The 16895-nt window shown below is 36.1% G+C and overlaps 2 protein-coding genes across 2 annotated transcripts; both read right to left on the reverse strand.

Annotated features, from left to right (window-relative positions):
- Positions 1-8527: 8527 nt before the first annotated feature.
- LOC108908256 (venom carboxylesterase-6) lies at positions 8528-12093 on the reverse strand. Its single transcript, XM_018712225.2, has 11 exons — positions 11952-12093; positions 11695-11832; positions 11323-11457; positions 11034-11187; positions 10066-10251; positions 9726-9925; positions 9460-9637; positions 9199-9368; positions 9012-9141; positions 8818-8959; positions 8528-8755 (listed from the first exon to the last, which is right to left on the reverse strand). The coding sequence occupies exons 1-11, from the start codon at positions 12000-12002 to the stop codon at positions 8569-8571; spliced, it is 1671 nt and encodes a 556-aa protein (XP_018567741.1). The 5' UTR covers positions 12003-12093; the 3' UTR covers positions 8528-8568.
- An 806-nt stretch (positions 12094-12899) lies between these two features.
- Positions 12900-16003, reverse strand: LOC108908192 (cholinesterase 1). Its single transcript, XM_023454413.1, has 11 exons — positions 15914-16003; positions 15463-15600; positions 15271-15408; positions 15061-15214; positions 14799-14984; positions 14538-14737; positions 14285-14462; positions 13943-14112; positions 13539-13671; positions 13338-13482; positions 12900-13146 (listed from the first exon to the last, which is right to left on the reverse strand). The coding sequence occupies exons 1-11, from the start codon at positions 15959-15961 to the stop codon at positions 12960-12962; spliced, it is 1677 nt and encodes a 558-aa protein (XP_023310181.1). The 5' UTR covers positions 15962-16003; the 3' UTR covers positions 12900-12959.
- Positions 16004-16895: the final 892 nt, after the last annotated feature.

Raw genomic sequence — 16895 nt, forward strand, 5'->3', positions numbered from 1 at the left:
GAGAGCCGCGCGCGCCGGTCATGTGCTTTCCCAGGCGCTTCTGTCCAAGAATAGTGATCTACGTCACCGGGACGCTCGTCGGGCGCGATTGTTGGACGCAGGTTAGGTAACGCTTTGCGTACGTAAAATTTTATTCAGATTGGAAATACTCGCCGCGCAAATTTCTATCAACTCGCTCCGCTTAGGTGGTACTGACTACTTACAGCGTGAGCCAGGTAGACCAAAGTTTAAAAATTATCGCGCGGATTTATCGTTACGTGTGTGGTAGCCTTTAGCAATAGCCTCGTTTTGGAATTTAAAACGTTTTCGTCTGAGATTATTTCTTAGGAAGCACCCCGTATGCGCTTGTATTATGAATTCTGCGCTAAAATTACAAGGTGCACTAGAAAATTAGTGTCTTCTTCTAAGGCTTTCTGGAAATCCAAATGAGTCCTGGAATTGACATCCTCGGCTGGCTCTCCATGGATCGGCTCGAAGAATGCTTATACAGGACTCATTTGGATTTCCAGCAGGCCTTAGAAGAAGACATGGCGCCCAACATGGGGCCCTATTTTCGAAAATGGATCTGAATTTTTGTATGCTTTTTTGGGGAGATTCTGCTTTTTCTCAGAAAGATAAAAGAAAGTAACATAGTCATCACCAACTCGATTTTCGGAAAAAGTAGAATGGCGAAAACTGCATTTCCATGTCTTCGTCCAATATACTCTTTCAGTGCGACGTCACATATCTAGGCAACCCGCAACAAATTTTCATAGTTGAAATTGTACAGACCGAATCTGACCCTTGTGTACTATTTACATAGATACTATAAAAATGAACAACCTCAAATTAATTTATTTTTACAAGGATTTAGAAGTATTTAGGTCGGTCGATAGCCGCACGGTTTAAGGCGTCAGTCTTTTAATCGTGTGCAAATTTCTGCCCTGGTTCGATTCCCGCGGCCGGTAGACCGTAGATTAGCTATGCTTGTACGGAGGATTGGCACCCTCTGTGCAGGTATGGTAGGGTGGAAGTATGTTGGCTTGGGTCAATGTGAGAGATTGACACCGGTTGGCATTTGATCACCCCCCTAATTAATGAGGTTTTCCAGGTTTCCCTCATTCATGCACTGAATGGTGGTTAGGGCCTAAGTCGTTCCTGGGCGCAAATGCGGCCTGCCTAATAATAATATGCCGCCTCCTCTCCCGCACAAGTCTCCGACTTATGGGCTAATTCTCGTAATTAGAATGAGGAGTAGAGATATTATTATTACTATTATTATTATTATTATTTAAGAACAACCAATGCGTGTTTCGTAAAATAGATGATACACTAATGTGCTTAAAACTTACAAAAAGCGATAGGTATAAAAGAATATTCCTAAATTAAATAAATAAAATAAAAATTCAACAATAGCCGTGTTATTCCTAATGCTCATACTCGGAAAGAATAGCCTCATACACAGGTGAGATCTCGTTGATATGTTATCGCTGTCATCATCAGCATATTTTCTCTTCTTTTGTCTAATTTTGTCATTTTCTAGTTCTACTAAGTATTTGTATTGTATTTCTTGCTATTGTAACGTGTTTCTTCAAGTGGTTTATTATAGACGTACTTACTCTTAACCACAACCAAACTTTTCTTGAATGATATCCTGTTGCGAGGCTACCCTTACATGAAATTATCTTTATTGCGCTTGCTCAGTAATATTGATATAATTTTAATTTATTAATTACTATAAAAGTCAATATTGTTCTATAAATTATATAATTCTATAATTCTATTAGTTTGTCACTTGGGGTTTGAGACTTCTTAAATATTTCTAATATTACCAGAATATCGCGATATTTAAGGTCATGACAAAGAAGCCATTTTTTAACACTTATGTCCAAAGTACATAAGGTCGAAAATCGATCTAGTATAAATACTGTGAAATTCTTCAAGACAATGTGTACTAAGGGGTTGCCTATTATTTGGCGTATATGACGTCACTACTAAAAAGGGGCATTGTAAGAGATACAGACATGCTCCAATTTCGGTCGTTTTCTATGACGATCTGTAACTTATTTGTTTGTGAAAATATTTGATTTTTGTAAAGAGGATTTTTAAACTGCTTCTGCCGTAGAATGAATGGCACAACATTTGATAGCAAATTTTACGTGGGAATCCGAATATCGAAAAATATATAGTGTGTTTCATTGAAAATTTTGTATTGTAAGTCTCTCTATATATAGAAGTTGGTAATATCACTAGGTTCTGGAGTGGCTTCCGCCACTGGCTCGCTGTGCAGTGCATTTCGTTACGATCAGGCGCAAAGGTATTCTTGTAAATTTTAAAGGCTTTTCCATTATCCACAGTCCTCCGGGAAATAGGTCATGGCCTAATTTGCGATCGATATACCGTCGGTCAAAACATAGGCGGCTAATGGAAAATTTAAGAAGGGCGTGGTAAAAGCAATTTTTAAAAATAAATAAAATAAGGTTGTAGAGAGAGTACTATTTACTATTCTCGTATTTTGTTTTATTCCTATATATTGTTAGTTGACGTTGACGGCTAACAAACTGTCACTGTACTTATGTTAAGATTTTTGAGTAAAAACCTTGTATATACCCACTGTACCATCATATTCGTTAAATAAAACCTATATTGGTTTACAAGGTGCTTTAAACCTATTTAAGTAACCGTTATTAACAGGATTTCTTTAAAAATACACATATCTTTATACATTGAACTGAACTATATTATTGTACATTACACGGCCTTCTGAGATTAATCATTAATGCACGTTTCCAATTCATATTTCGTCAGGTTCTTGACACGTTTAAAAAAATATAATCTCAACTTACAAATTCACCAATTTTTATGCGTGATAAAAATAACACGCCTGTAACACTGAGATTAAGAAATGGTTTTAACATCTAGAGCAAGGGTCGGCAACTGGCGGACCGCGGTCCAGATCCGGACCGCGGAAGGTAAAATACTGGACCGCCAAAAATTTTTTGAAAGTATAAATTACTCAAATAAATTGTTTAAAAAAATGTTTTTTACGTTTAAGTGCCAATCTTATCATTTTTTCTAGTATTTTACAATTGTGTGAGTGTGTGAGTTCTTAATGGTTCTTCATCTTTATCTTCATCTAGTGGTTGGTCCTTTAAAAGTCCCATAGCACTGCGGCCTAATTAGGCCTATTGTGCGTCCCACTACTAGTCCTATTCAGCAAGTAGATTTGTCCTTTTTACAAAGTCCAAAAGCTTCCTTGCTGACGCTTCTCTCAGTTCCTTGGGTTCCAAATAGGGTCTCCCAAGGAGCGCCATTCTGCTACGTGCAAATCCCGGGCACTCGCCCAGGATATGCAGAGAAGTTTCATTCGCCGATTCACATCCTCGGCAGATCGGACTGTCTACAAGCTTTAGTTTATGTAGATGTTTCCTAAAGTGACAGTGTCCCGTTATGAGTCCTGTTACTCTCCTGAGCCGGATTCTATTCAAGCTCAGTAGCTCATTCGCTCTTCCCTTCGAAGGATAAGCTCCTTAGAATGGCTATGTCCTGGCCTTGAAGTCCAGTATTTCCTATGTTCTGTCTCTGTCCATTTGCCCAGAGCCCGCCTGACCACACTGGGAGATGTGCCACAGAAGGGCTCCGGGCCAATGAACACTGTCTCGGATCCCTTCCTAGCAAGTTCATCCGCTTTCTCATTTCCACAAATGCCTTTGTGCCCTGGCACCCAACACAGTCTGACTGTATTGATGGAGGCAAGTTCAGCCAGCATTTGTAAACAGTCCCACACCAGTTTTGAACTTACCTTATGTGCGGCTAAAGCTTTAATTGCAACTTGACTTAATCTTAATGGTTAGTAAGCAAATTAAATTTTTTTTGGACCTCGTTAAAAATTTTCAAAAGTATCCGGACCCTACCCAAAATTACTTGCCGACCCCTGATCTAGAGGATGTACTGCAAGTGATAGGGAAAGGTTATCATCAAAAATTGGCACGGATACGAAGTGCGTTATAGTTGATTGGATGATATAAACGTGATAAGGATACTTCTTTCTATTTATCTTTATTTATTGCAAAATATGTGTGTCTAATGTGATGTGAAATAATTTCTCAATAGAACATACGAGGTCTGTACAGAAAATAACCGAACTTTATTTTTTTTTAGCTTTATTATTAATTTTATACATTATTGGTCGTTGTCTCCTTCAAAGTACTGTTCTCCCTTACTCCACACGTTTCTCAGCAGTGTTTTCATTTCGTAGAACACACCTGGTTAGCTTCATTTCAAATGGCATTTAAAGTCTGTGACGAATTTGCTTTGGTGGCTGAAAACGGTGCCCTCCCAGCACTGATTTTAATTTCGGAAATAGGAAATCTGATTTTTGGCACAAAACTGAGGAAAATTGAGAACATTAGGACTGCGGGCGCATTGTCATGGTCCAAGAATCATGAGTTGTCTCGCCACAACTCTAGTCTCATTTTGCGGATTTTCTTGCGAGTCAGTGAGCATCACCTTAACATTGGATCGAAACTGCCGTGCTTTCTTGGGTCGTGAAAATCCTTTGCCAATCCATTGTGATGATTGAACTTTTGTCTATGTCGTTGCATGTGCAATTTTTCAATCAAATTTCATGGCGTGACCCAATCGAGGTGCTAACCTCTTCTGCAATCTTTTTAACAGTCAATCGGCGATTTGCACGCACCAGATCATTGACTTTCTGAACATGGAAGTCCAAGGCCTTCCTGGTTGAGGATCATCTTCAACTGACTGACGACCACTTTTAAACCATTCGTAACATTGTGTATGACCCAAAGTGTTATCACCGTAAGCTTGTTTGAAAAGTTGAAACGTTTCCGTGAATGTTTTCCCCAGTTTCAGTTTCAAGAACATGTTGTTACATAGGAGGTTATACACACCGCAATACTGCCAACTGCATATCACTAAATATCTCCATTAGCGCATAATTCAAAAAGTTCGGTTATTATCTGAACAGTTCTCGTATTTTCAAAGCTTAATTTTTGTTAGAAATTGAATTAAGTTTTACTGGGAAATTTTGGAAACTTTGTTATTGTAATTGACTAAACATATATAAAATCGTTATGTAAGAAATGGTAAAATATATCTGTAAGCTTTTCTTTTTCAGCTGCTATTAAATTATTTTTTTAATATCTATTGAATTTTCTAATTAAATTTAAAAAAAAGTTAGAATAACTCTAATTGTAAATGTGTTCAAAACATGTAGGTGTATAATTGCCCCTATTGTATTATATTTCTCTATGAAACTTTATGATTAATACTTTTCTATTCGAACATATTTTGTTCTCATTTTTTTAAATTAATTATGTTTGACGTACTGTGAGGTAAATTTATATCCTTTCATAATTCAAGCAAATATTGACTTAAATTACATTTAATACAGTAGTATTAACAGATAAGATACACCGTTGACGTTTCAATGTTAAAAATTATGAAAATGATTAGCATAAATAACATGTTGCAAAATAATAGATCTACGTCATAGGAGGCGTTCAGAAGAGATGGTAGAAGAGAGAATATTTCATCTTTTACTGTAAATATTACATTCTTATACAAATAAATAAACCGTTCAACCTTAAAAGTGTCGCTGACAGACATTGACATGGTGCCCTGCTCGAATTTTTTCTGGGTTAAGCCAGCCAACAGGTATCTACATATCCGTCGTAAAAATAGAGTGCGTTACAAACTTGACATTATCAAACGTAAACAAAGAGTTATTTCCTACCACCACGTGGCAAAATGGAGGCCGCAGTTAGCTTGTTACTAGATCAACGTTGGAATGGACTTAATTTTAGCCAGAAATGTCTTTGAATACATTCGTGCTCAATGTTTTTAAATTTGTGTTTTTGCAGAAGGCAGAATTGAATATCAATATGCAATATTTATGTACAATGAGGGAAACTCAGCGGCGGCTGGTGCGGGAGGCTCTGGATCATAATAAAAAAAAATAATTTGCAATTATCTTCATAATTAGATAGATTAACCCTATGAAACACATTAAAAAGGAAATGTTAAATTTGTAATGTGCAGTCACAACACGACTTGCAGAATTCGTTTACAAAACCGCCTCCGCATCTGTAAATTGTTTACAGCGGTGGTCATGGTTACTGTCATGTCATTTAAGTAAAAATGTTTTCAGTTCGTTTTACTCCAAAATCAGGCTTTTTTCGAGAAACATAAGAGAGTAGTAATTTGTAGAAAATTGAAAGATAAATTCGAAAATATCATGGTTATTACTGTAAAGCAGTGGAGTACTATTTTATTTAGAAAAATATGCCACCGATAGCATGTATCTCCGCCTCTGAAGCAAGTAAATTTTAGGAAAATCCCTCAGATTTTGGACAATGTTCACATAAATACATGTACCCAATTTCAAATCATTTATTTCACTTATTAGTTTTTAAATTATTTAAAAAAATTAAAAATATTTTTTTAAGCTGAACACCCTGTATCTTTTTAACGAATCGTCCTAGATAAAAATTTTATAGAAAAGACTCCCCTTAATAGTTACCAAACAATACGAGGTTTCATTTTTGGACACCATTTGTGAATCACCCTGTATAAATAAGAACAGCCTTAAATTTTGCATAACGCAAAACAAGTTAACTTTAACTTATGCGAAATTTATGCTAGGCAACCAGCTAAACAGTCGTTTTAAAATAATATTATACATGACATGAGCACGACAGATAAAACAACCAGCAATATCACTACATCTTTCCCGCGCAAAATTAAATTTGACCTTGCTAATGTCAGTTGGGTAGGAAAAGTCAGGGCTGTATTTGAAATATTTATAAGTTATTAATTTCCTTCAACAGAGTTGTAAACATTTGGGACTCAAAGTGTTCACTACAAAGTCTATAGTTTTTATAAATATCCAACTTGTCCAGTAAATCTTCCCGGTTGCTGGCTATTGCCCATGTCCTACTTCTGTATAAAATAAAATAAAACATCAATTTTTAGGCCAAGACTCATTTTGGTTGATTAAACTTATGGTTGGTTTATAAAAAAGTATTAGTCCTAACTTATCCGCAACTTAACCCTAATCTTAGTCGTAAAAAGTTAAATGTACAGAATGTAATCTATTGGTTTATATTAACCTTGCCCTACCTCTATACAGGGTGATTCAGAACTTATCCAAAAAAAAAAATTCTGGATGTACAGGGGACCCTTACAAATACAATTTTGTAAAGAAAAAATCAAAAAGGTCAGTTCGAAATTGATTTAAAAATACACTTCTGCACGGCACTGGAAACTGGTCCACTGTAAAACCTGACCTCGCACAATGCGNAAAAGTTTGTACATATGTCAGATTCTAAAATAATTTTTTCAAAATTTTTTTGGAAAATTATTTCCAAATTTGAAATAAAATCTACAAACTTGTCATGTGGATTGTGCAAATTTCCGAAGATATCACCATCAGCGTTTTTGTACGCTTTAAAATAAATATAAAGCGAAGAGTCGTCTAACTCTTCACGTGCCTTTGAATAATCTATGCAAACTACGGTAGTAGCCGAATACCCTGAAGATCCTTCCATTGTGGGAAATAGTGTTGGGGTTGCGTCTGAATTTAGTCGGCTCCGATCTTTATTCGCAAACATTTGGGACTCAAAGTGTTCACTACAAAGTCTATAGTTTTTATAAAGACTATCCAACTTGTCCAGTAAATCTTCCCGGTTGCTGGCTATTGCCCATGTCCTACTTCTGTATAAAAAAAATAAAACATCAATTTTTAGGCCAAGATTCATTTTGGTTGATTAAACTTATGGTTGGTTTATAAAAACGTATTAGTCCTAACTTATCCGTAACTTAATCCTAATCTTAGTCCTAAAAAGTTAAATGTACAGAATGTAATGTATTGGTTTATAAAAATCTTTTAACCTTGCCCTACCTCTATATATTATATTTTGTACATTTAACTTTTTAGGACTAAGATTAAGGTTAAGTTACGGCTAAGTTAGGACTAATACTTTTTTATAAACCAACCATTTTAGATAAGGATGTTATATGTAGGTTATAATGTCAATTTAATAATTGGTGTAAAAATTATAATCTTTTCACATTTTAGCACTACACATACCTTGTTGTATCAGCAGGAAATCTAAAGAAACTTTTCTTTGAATAATATCTCTGATTTCTACAACTTCTCACTGCACAAACACCATGACTCATTGTCTTATACACTGTTATACTTAAATAACAAATAACGTTAGTCTCACACTATGTCAGTACTACACCAAATTATAAACAACTACACAATTCAACAAATGCACACCTATGACTCTACTGCAACAGCAAAGTGAAATAAACTAAACTCGATTATAGACGCTACGACGCTACTGACAGCATTTTGACGGATTTCCTACCAAGAAATGTCATGCGCGAAAACGTGCGCAGATGTGAAAAAAGAGGATGTGTTATTGCTGGTTGTTTTATTTGCCGTGACATGAGATCGATGTGTGTAAAGTTGATTAGATCAAATTGTGTTGAGTCGTATTGGGAATAAATATAAGTGAAACATGAAAATAAATTTATTTTGAAATCGTTTAGAAATTTTTAGAACGTGTCGTATGGTTTAATGGCCATATCTTCATAAAGCTGGACCCACTTCCTGTAGGCATCGTCTTTGGGATTGCTCTTGATATCCATATCGACGCCAAAATCCAAATATTGGAAATTGGTCGCTCTCGCTTTGGGCCAAATGACTCGTTGTAGAAGACTCGATGGTTCTGGTGTTGGATGTCTGAAAAATAAAGAAACCAACCGTGTATCCGATGAACTTTGAAAAACTTTTGAAATACTTACAATGTCTTAGCAAAGTCTGTAAACAGCTTCAAGTACCGCCGAACTGTTAAAACGTCGGCGGGATCAGCTGAACTCAAGTCACTGTAGTTGCCAACAGCCCAAGTATACTTGGCGTCTTCTACGTGGTTGACTCTACCAGCACCTAAAGAGAGGTCGTTAATTGAACAGTTGTTGAATGTTGTGGGTTGTTTTACCTTCGACATACATGTCGTTTCCTCCTAGTTCCCCATGGTACGAGAATACGTAGAAGAAGACGTCGCTGTACTGCAATTGCAGTCTTGCGTGGTGGATGACGGGTCGAGAGAAGGATGTGTCGCTAAAATACTGGAAAAAAAGTATGAAGACGAAAAGGATCATGAGACTATATTTTCAATAACGTACCTTTACGGCTCCTGCTATGTCATCAAGGAAAGATCCATTAGTGTAGATTTGACGGATAGCTTCACCTGCAAGGGCTTTCATGCCGCTGCTTATAATATGCATGTCATCGTTGACCAATAGTCCAATGTCGTTCTCGAGTTGAGCAAGTTCTTCCTCGAAGCTGTCTAAATCTGTAACAAGAACATGGAAATCGTCAATATACAATCTTTGGTTGTAAATTTTGAAGACCAATTATCATGAAAGTGTTCATTATCTACATACTTTGAGCCTTGGACAGTTGTTCCTCAGACATCAGCCCCATCAGCATCGGCACTTGACTGACACTGCCGTCGGCAATAGCATCGTACATCCTTCTTGTGAGGAAAGCTCCTTCGTGGTCGGGTTCTACCACCGGAGTAAACCAGAATCCTTGGACAATTTGAGTACGTCCTACGCTCTCCTTCAACAACAAAAAAAATATCTCAATTGCTAATCAACATTAATGAATAAGACATGTACAATTGGACTCAAGCATCAGTCTCACTTACCTGGAATATACTGCTGGCTTCAGCAATTTGTTCAGTTGTAGCCTCTTGGAAGAGCTGCAACAGTTCTTCAGAGGTAGCATTAGGGCTGAGCGATGGATCGATGACTGCTGCCATCTGGTAGGCCATAGATTTGTGGTTTCTCTGGTATGACCAAGGGCATAAAGCCGAACCACTCGATGAGATGGCACCTCTGAAAAGTCCTGAAATAACATTGTTGAATTACATCTTGGTTTTCTGTAGTTAGATTAGACGGATATAACCTTTTATTTTTGACTTTGTGTAGTGTTTTCTAGATTATCCTTAGTTTAAATATTTATTTTCTATTGTCAAATTTACTTACCTTTCGATTGTGCGCTTAGCATGTGATAGGTTACTGATGCTCCACCAGCACTACCTCCAAATATCGTAACTTCATCGGGGTTACCTCCAAAGTATTTGACATTGTCCTGGACCCATTTCAGGCCTAGGTTCTGGTCCTTCAGGCCATAGTTTCCTGGTATAATCCGGTCTCCCGTCGACAGAAAACCTATACAGGATTTAATGAATTTATGTCAAAGGGGTGGAAAAGGAGGAAAAACTGAGATAACTGATGTAAAAAACTTGTACCGGAAGTTTAAGGTCATAGAGAAAAAAGCTAATTAAAAATGTGTTTAAAACTGTTTTGGAACTGCTGAAATACATGTATTTTATCTCGGCGAGTACTTACAAAAAATTCTGTAACAGTTTTTACAAGTTTGTGGGTTTCTTATGAAGCCAGACTGTATTCGAAAGTCATTGTTGTAGTGATTGCTGTGCTGTTTTTCGAGAGTACATTGTTTGTAAGGCCATAACTTGTAAACTATTCAACTTATCGATTCCAGATTTCGTGTGAGTTATTAAACAGTGATAAGGAATGAGAGGACGCGATGCCAAAACGTTCGAATAATAATAACACAGTTTATAAATGTTTAATTCAAAAGTCATAAATAAATTTCTTCTGTTTCTAACTTTTGATCTGCTCAATATTTTTTGACGCTCGAGGGCTAGTTTTGTAGGTCTTTTGAAGACGAAAAAAAAGTACCTTACTATTTTCTCGTGAAAATGAACGGAAAAAAGTTATAAACGAAAAACGTGAATTTACGTAAAAATTATACAATTAACCAGCCTGTAAACAATCTTCCCCCCATTTTTATGACGTTGAAAACTAATATGTTATTGTACATAATATTTAGCATCTATAGTGATAAATTCAGCTTGCCGAAACAAAAAGTCGCGAAATGGTCATTTTCCAGCTCTTTCCTGCCCTAAATCCTAGAATTTGAATCTTACCAAATGGCCCGACCCGATAATTGACAGTGACGACGACGACACCATATTCCATGAAATAATGGGGTCCTCGGGTTGTGAAGAGGGCATCACCACTAACGAATCCACCACCATGGATGTAGACTATCACAGGCAAAGAAGCACCCATGCTGGGTTCCTTGAAACATTTCAAAATATTCTTACATGGTAACAGTTTCAGGTGTTTGAGCAATTTTTAACATGTCCTATTTTTCTAAAATCCCTAGGTTCTGTTAATTCATGATATAATTTATTTTGACACAGTTTTACTTACTACCGGGGTATATACATTCACGTATAAGCAGTCTTCTGTCAGTACAGCATTTTCATTGCTAGTCCATTGGTAACATATTTTGTTGCTAACAGTTCCATCGAGCACGCCTTCCCAACTCTCTGCCGGTTCAGGCGCCTGTAAGGGTTAAGAAGGAAAATTTATTTATTATGCGTATTCACAGACAATAATTGGCTTGAAAATGTATCAACATAACAGTAATAACTAAAAAGCGGAGTAGGGATTCTTTGTCTAAACTGGCGTGTTAATTTAGACAAGGAAACCGAGTTTGTGAATTAAAATAGTATTACCATTGTGTTAAAGTCTGGGCTTGAAACTAAAAAGGCAGATATAAATAAAAATCAGAAAAATCACCTGGAATCGCAGCTTACCAACAGGGGGTTTAGCAAAGGGGATTTGTTGGAAAGCGTAAAAAGTTGCGCCTCTTGCTGACACTTCTTTTCTCCCTCTTACTGGTCCATTTGGTAGTGATACTAGAAATTCGTTAGCCCACTGTAAACAATTTGAATATAAGTTACTTACGTGACAAAACAGTGAATTAGGATTAAAAGTATTTTCTATTAAGAGAAGATTGTAAGGAAAAGTGGCGTTATTCTCTGACATGTACTTACTGCAGAATATATGATGAAGTGCAATGCCAGTAAAATAAATTTAGAATGCATTTTGAATACATATACAATACACTGCAGATGAAATTTCTAGGGTTAATAGTTATAGAAGTTTGATTAATCTGAAATAACAAAACAACTGATTGCTCACAAGTGGTTATTGTTATAAGAGATTATAATGTAGGTATATCTATGTTGCTAAATAAATAAAATTTGACAAGATGCTCCAATAACTTTAAAATACTTTGATTACAAATAATCCCGAACAGTTTTTCCATTGTTTAATATATTTTTAGATGAAACATGAATTAACGATGATCACCTGTTACTTATATCATTTATATATTTTCTAGCTATTAAAATTCTGGGAATTTTCGAAATATCTATTACTGAACAAGTCCTCCTGTTTTTTTTATTTCAAATGGACGATTTCTGATAGCTCGTATAATAATAATTAAAGTGGAAGGAGGAACATATCAAAGAATATACTGAATTTGATGCGGAATGTTCAAATCCCAGTATCTTATTTGTTAAAAAAGATAAATTGTCTACTTGTTAGATAATAATCATTGCAATTACAACAATTGAAAGAGACATAGGGAGCATTTCTGTCTACTTAGTAAAAACTAAGTGGATATTTTTTAGGTACTGATAATTCCAAGAAAAATATTAACCTTTAGAACCTATCTTGAACTTTATTTTTCTGTAACAAATAACAGTAATCTCAAGTGTTTCATGACTGCTGGAATGTTAACTTCATTTAATCTGATGCCTTTTAAAATTGTGTGATACGATTACAATTAACTAACGTGTTTCATAGTTTCTGAGATTTAGCTTTCGGAAAAATTAAATATTTACTTACTGTATCAAAAAACCATTAATTTTTTTTTATATTAGAAATATCTGTTATTAGTTTATACTCTATGGTGGGGTGTTAGTAAAGGCAGGAAACTCTGCAATGTTTTTCTTTTTATTAAATCGAATGTAACAAAATTTTACACTGTGGAGGATTTAGTAAGTGTCGTATGGTTTCACAGCTAAAGTTTCGTAAACTTCAACCCACTCTTTATAGTGGTCGCCCTTAGGATCAACTTGTATCGTCAAATCGTCATTTATGTCCAAGTATTGATAGTTGTCGGCCGATACCGTGGGCCAGATGACGTTCTGGAAGAGTTCTGACTCTTCTGGAGTTGGATTTCTGAAATTAGAAAATATCAGTAAATAGATCAGTGAATCAACCATATTTTTATCGTAATAAAACGAGGCTTTCTCTGAAAGGCTTCTGAGAGAAAGAAAAAGTTTAACTTGTGTTTTGTTTATGACAGATTGGCTAGGACAAAAGGACAAGTGGTTTTGTTATATTTTATTAGTTGCTTGGAGAATACTTACAGGTTTTTGGCGAAATTGGCGAATAGTGTGACGTATCTCTTAGTGGTCAAGATGTCTCGTGCGGTTCCCCACTGTTCTATGTTACCATTGTTATTGTAGCCCCACAAGTAAGCGTTGTCTTCGCCATGGGTGACGTTACCACAACCTGTTTTAAAAATTTGGAATAACGCACGGGAATTTTACTGTATTCGATTCGATTACCTGGAACAGTGGCATTGTAATAAGTTATCTGATCACCGTGGAACGAGAATTGGTAGAAGAAGACGTCGTTGAACTGGGAATGAAGTTTGGCGTGGTGGATAATGGGACGAGAGAATGAGGTGTCGCTGAAGTACTGCAAAGCATAAAGTAAATATATGGATCGCTTCAAATAACTAAAAATTTTGGTTTTTACACAGTTATCAGTCAAGCTCTGCAACAATGCTTCCCGAGTACCCTACCACGCAAGTAAATCGCTTTCCGAACACGGGCTATAAATATCATGTATTGTATATACAGGTTCGGAAAGTCCCCATGGTTTCTATGACTTACTTTATCGCTCTCACGTAACGGCCGATGAACCATGGGGACTTTCCGAACCTGTATATATTTTAATATTAGCTTACCTTTATGGCAGAAACTACATCGTCTTGGAATTGTTCAGTAGTATAAATCTGTTTAATTCTCTTGCCTATGACAGCTTTCGTCACATTATTTACTATGTGCATATTATCGTTGACCAGTGCTTCAGGTCTCAGGTCATATTGTTGAAGCTGGTACATCAGACCCTCCCAATCTGGAAAACAAATATGTCTCATATAAAGCTGGGTGCATATTTCTCCCAAGTTAGGTGATCTACTCACTTCAAGTTCACTTCGAAGTGATAATAGATCACCTAAAAGGAAAGCTTTTACTAATTTTAACCTATAAACTTATGTATGTATGTCTACTGTACTGTATTTTTGTACCTTCTGCCCTTTGAAGTTGCTCCTCGGACATAATTCCAATCATCAGGGGTACTGGGCTCGCCCCGCCAGCAGCTACAGCGTCGTACATCCTCTGGGTCAGGAATGCACCTTCATGATCGGGTTCTACTACAGGAGCGAACATGAAACCTTGGACTATCTGATCCCTTCCAATGTCCCACTGAAACGACACAAACAAACGATTATAATCGTTGTTCATATTCAACCTGCTTATTGGCAATTGCCATGAACCTACAGGGAACGTGTTGGTGGCGTCGAGGAGCTGTTCGGGTGTCTTCGATTGTAGGAAAGTCAAAAGTTCTTGAGATGTAGCGCTCGTGTTGAACGAGGAATCCAGGTAGGTAGCCATGTTGTAGGCGACGGCTTTGTAACCTCTCTGGTAAGCCCAAGGGCAAAGGGACGAACCGCTTTCTGATATGACACCTCTGAATAATCCTGCGGATTAGAGGAAGCCGATGAGAATCAAGAATCATAGTGATACAAACAATTTTCGTACCTTGCGATTGTTTGCTCAACATTTGAAGGGTGACAGATGCACCGCCCGCACTTAGCCCGAATATGGTTACTTTATCTGGATCACCTCCAAAGTACCTAATGTTCTCTTGCACCCATTTAAGACCCATACTTTGATCCTTTAAGCCCATGTTTCCGGGTAGAACTGTGTCGCCAGTTGACAGGAAACCTATTTAAAAAAGTTGATGTTAGATTGAAAGACAAAGGTATGACTTGAATATGAATTTCAAGTGTATAGGACTAACCAAATGGTCCAATCCTATAACTAACTGCGACAACAACAACGTCCTGTTCCATGAAGTACTGCGGTCCATAATATTGGAAGAGGGGATGACCAGTGAGGAAACCTCCTCCGTAGATGTAGTACATCACTGGTAGCTTAGCGTTGGTACCAGGTTCCTTGAAACGAAAGTCATTCTTTGCAAACTTGGAAAAATAATAATAATTTGACTTACCACCGGAGTGTAGACATTTACGTACAAGCAGTCCTCAGTTTGAGTTTGGGTGACGGTTGTTGTGCCCATTTGGTAGCAGAGTTTGTTGTTTTCTGTGGCATCCAACACTCCATCCCAAGGTTCAACAGCTACGGGAGGCTAAATATAAAGAAAAAGTGATAATTAAATGTACGAGGCGTACCAGTTCCTCACCTGGAACCTCAAACTTCCAACAGGTGGTTGTGCGTAGGGTATCTGTTGGAACGCATAGAATTCTTTTTGGCTGTAAGTTGTGTCCTTCCTTCCTTTGACTTCACCATTCTTTATCTTGATGGTAACCTCTTGAGCAAGCTGAAAGTAAAATAGTAGTTATATATTTTTTCCTAATTAGTAACTGGTCGAAAAAATAGTCTTTGACAATGTCGTTTCTCTTTATCTTATTACTTTGATTTGTATCAAATTGATTTTACTTACTCTTCATATCTAGATCTGCTTTATTGAGACTTATTTAAAATAAAGGCACGACAGTAGATACCTAGGTAAGAAGAAATATCTGTGCTTTGATGCCTATGAACTGTATTAAAGAAAATGAAAACCTGTTACCACGCAGTGAAAAGTTTTTTCAGTTTATTATGTAATAGAATTTTAAACTTAGATTACTTACTGCTGAAGCAATTATGGACGACACTAATAGAACAGTTTTCAGTATCATTTCGAAACGTGGAGTAAAATGATTATATTTTCGAAAAGTGACTCCTTTATATATATTTCGGTAATACAATAATAGTACTTCAATTAGTTTGAAGGATGTATATAAAAATTGAGATCGCTATCGAGCTGTGGTAAGAGAGTCAATTATATCAGTTAAATTTGCCGTATTAAATTTTTACGAACTAGTTTTATTCTTTATTAGTAGACTTTCTTCAGAGAAAAATTATTAGAATCATATTTGGCCTTGGTTTTAGAGATGACTGTAGAGAGCAGTTTTTTAAATTGAACATTCTAACTGTACCCTGTGCAGATATACTTCAATGTCTTATTTATGTCAAAAAACACATACATAACTTTGAAATCAGTAATGAGACACTCTTATAATACCCGAAAGAGCACATACTTATATAATAAATTTCTAAGACTTAGTAAAACGCGGGTCGGTACTAATTATTGGGCCATCAAGTATTTTAACAATACCTCTCCAAATTCAAAATTTTAATGAAAATAATTTTAAATCAAGGATAAAAAAATACTTAATAAAAAATGCCTTTTATAGTTTTGAAGATTTTATTGACAGTAATGTAGCTCGAATATCAATGTTATCATTAATCTTAGTATGTCGCTTATCCTATTTATTTTAATTATATGTTGTTTATGTATATTTGTATAACAGTTAGTTGATTGCTATCATTATGTGTATTGTTATTTACCACTTTCTTTTTTTTTTTTGGACGCGTGTAAACACTTGTATGTGTATGTAACACTAGCCTTTATAAATAGATAAATAAATTATTTATAATAATTATTGATCTCAGTTGTTTAGATTAAATAATAAGTCTGATTTTGATCTTGGAGGGACCACTTTTTTGTTTCTTGTAAGCAGTTTCATCTTAGACCAATAATACTTGGCAAAAATACAAAAAATAAAAATA

Source organism: Anoplophora glabripennis, unplaced genomic scaffold, assembly GCF_000390285.2.
Source record: "Anoplophora glabripennis isolate ALB-LARVAE unplaced genomic scaffold, Agla_2.0 scaffold18, whole genome shotgun sequence".
Lineage (NCBI taxonomy): Eukaryota > Metazoa > Arthropoda > Insecta > Coleoptera > Cerambycidae > Anoplophora > Anoplophora glabripennis.

Bases quoted from the DNA above. Each gene is read 5' to 3' on its own strand.
- LOC108908256 (XM_018712225.2), bottom strand. From the start codon at position 12,002: ATGCATTCTAAATTTATTTTACTGGCATTGCACTTCATCATATATTCT. The intron at 9,926-10,065 runs GTAAGTAAATTT...ATGTTATTTCAG, and splicing joins GCTAAGCGCACAATCGAAAG to GACTTTTCAGAGGTGCCATC. The intron at 9,369-9,459 runs GTATGTAGATAA...TTCTTGTTACAG, and splicing joins ACAACTGTCCAAGGCTCAAA to ATTTAGACAGCTTCGAGGAA.
- LOC108908192 (XM_023454413.1), bottom strand. From the start codon at position 15,961: ATGATACTGAAAACTGTTCTATTAGTGTCGTCCATAATTGCTTCAGCA. The intron at 14,985-15,060 runs GTTAGTCCTATA...TTTTTTAAATAG, and splicing joins TTATAGGATTGGACCATTTG to GTTTCCTGTCAACTGGCGAC. The intron at 13,672-13,942 runs GTAAGCTAATAT...TATGCTTTGCAG, and splicing joins ATGTAGTTTCTGCCATAAAG to TACTTCAGCGACACCTCATT.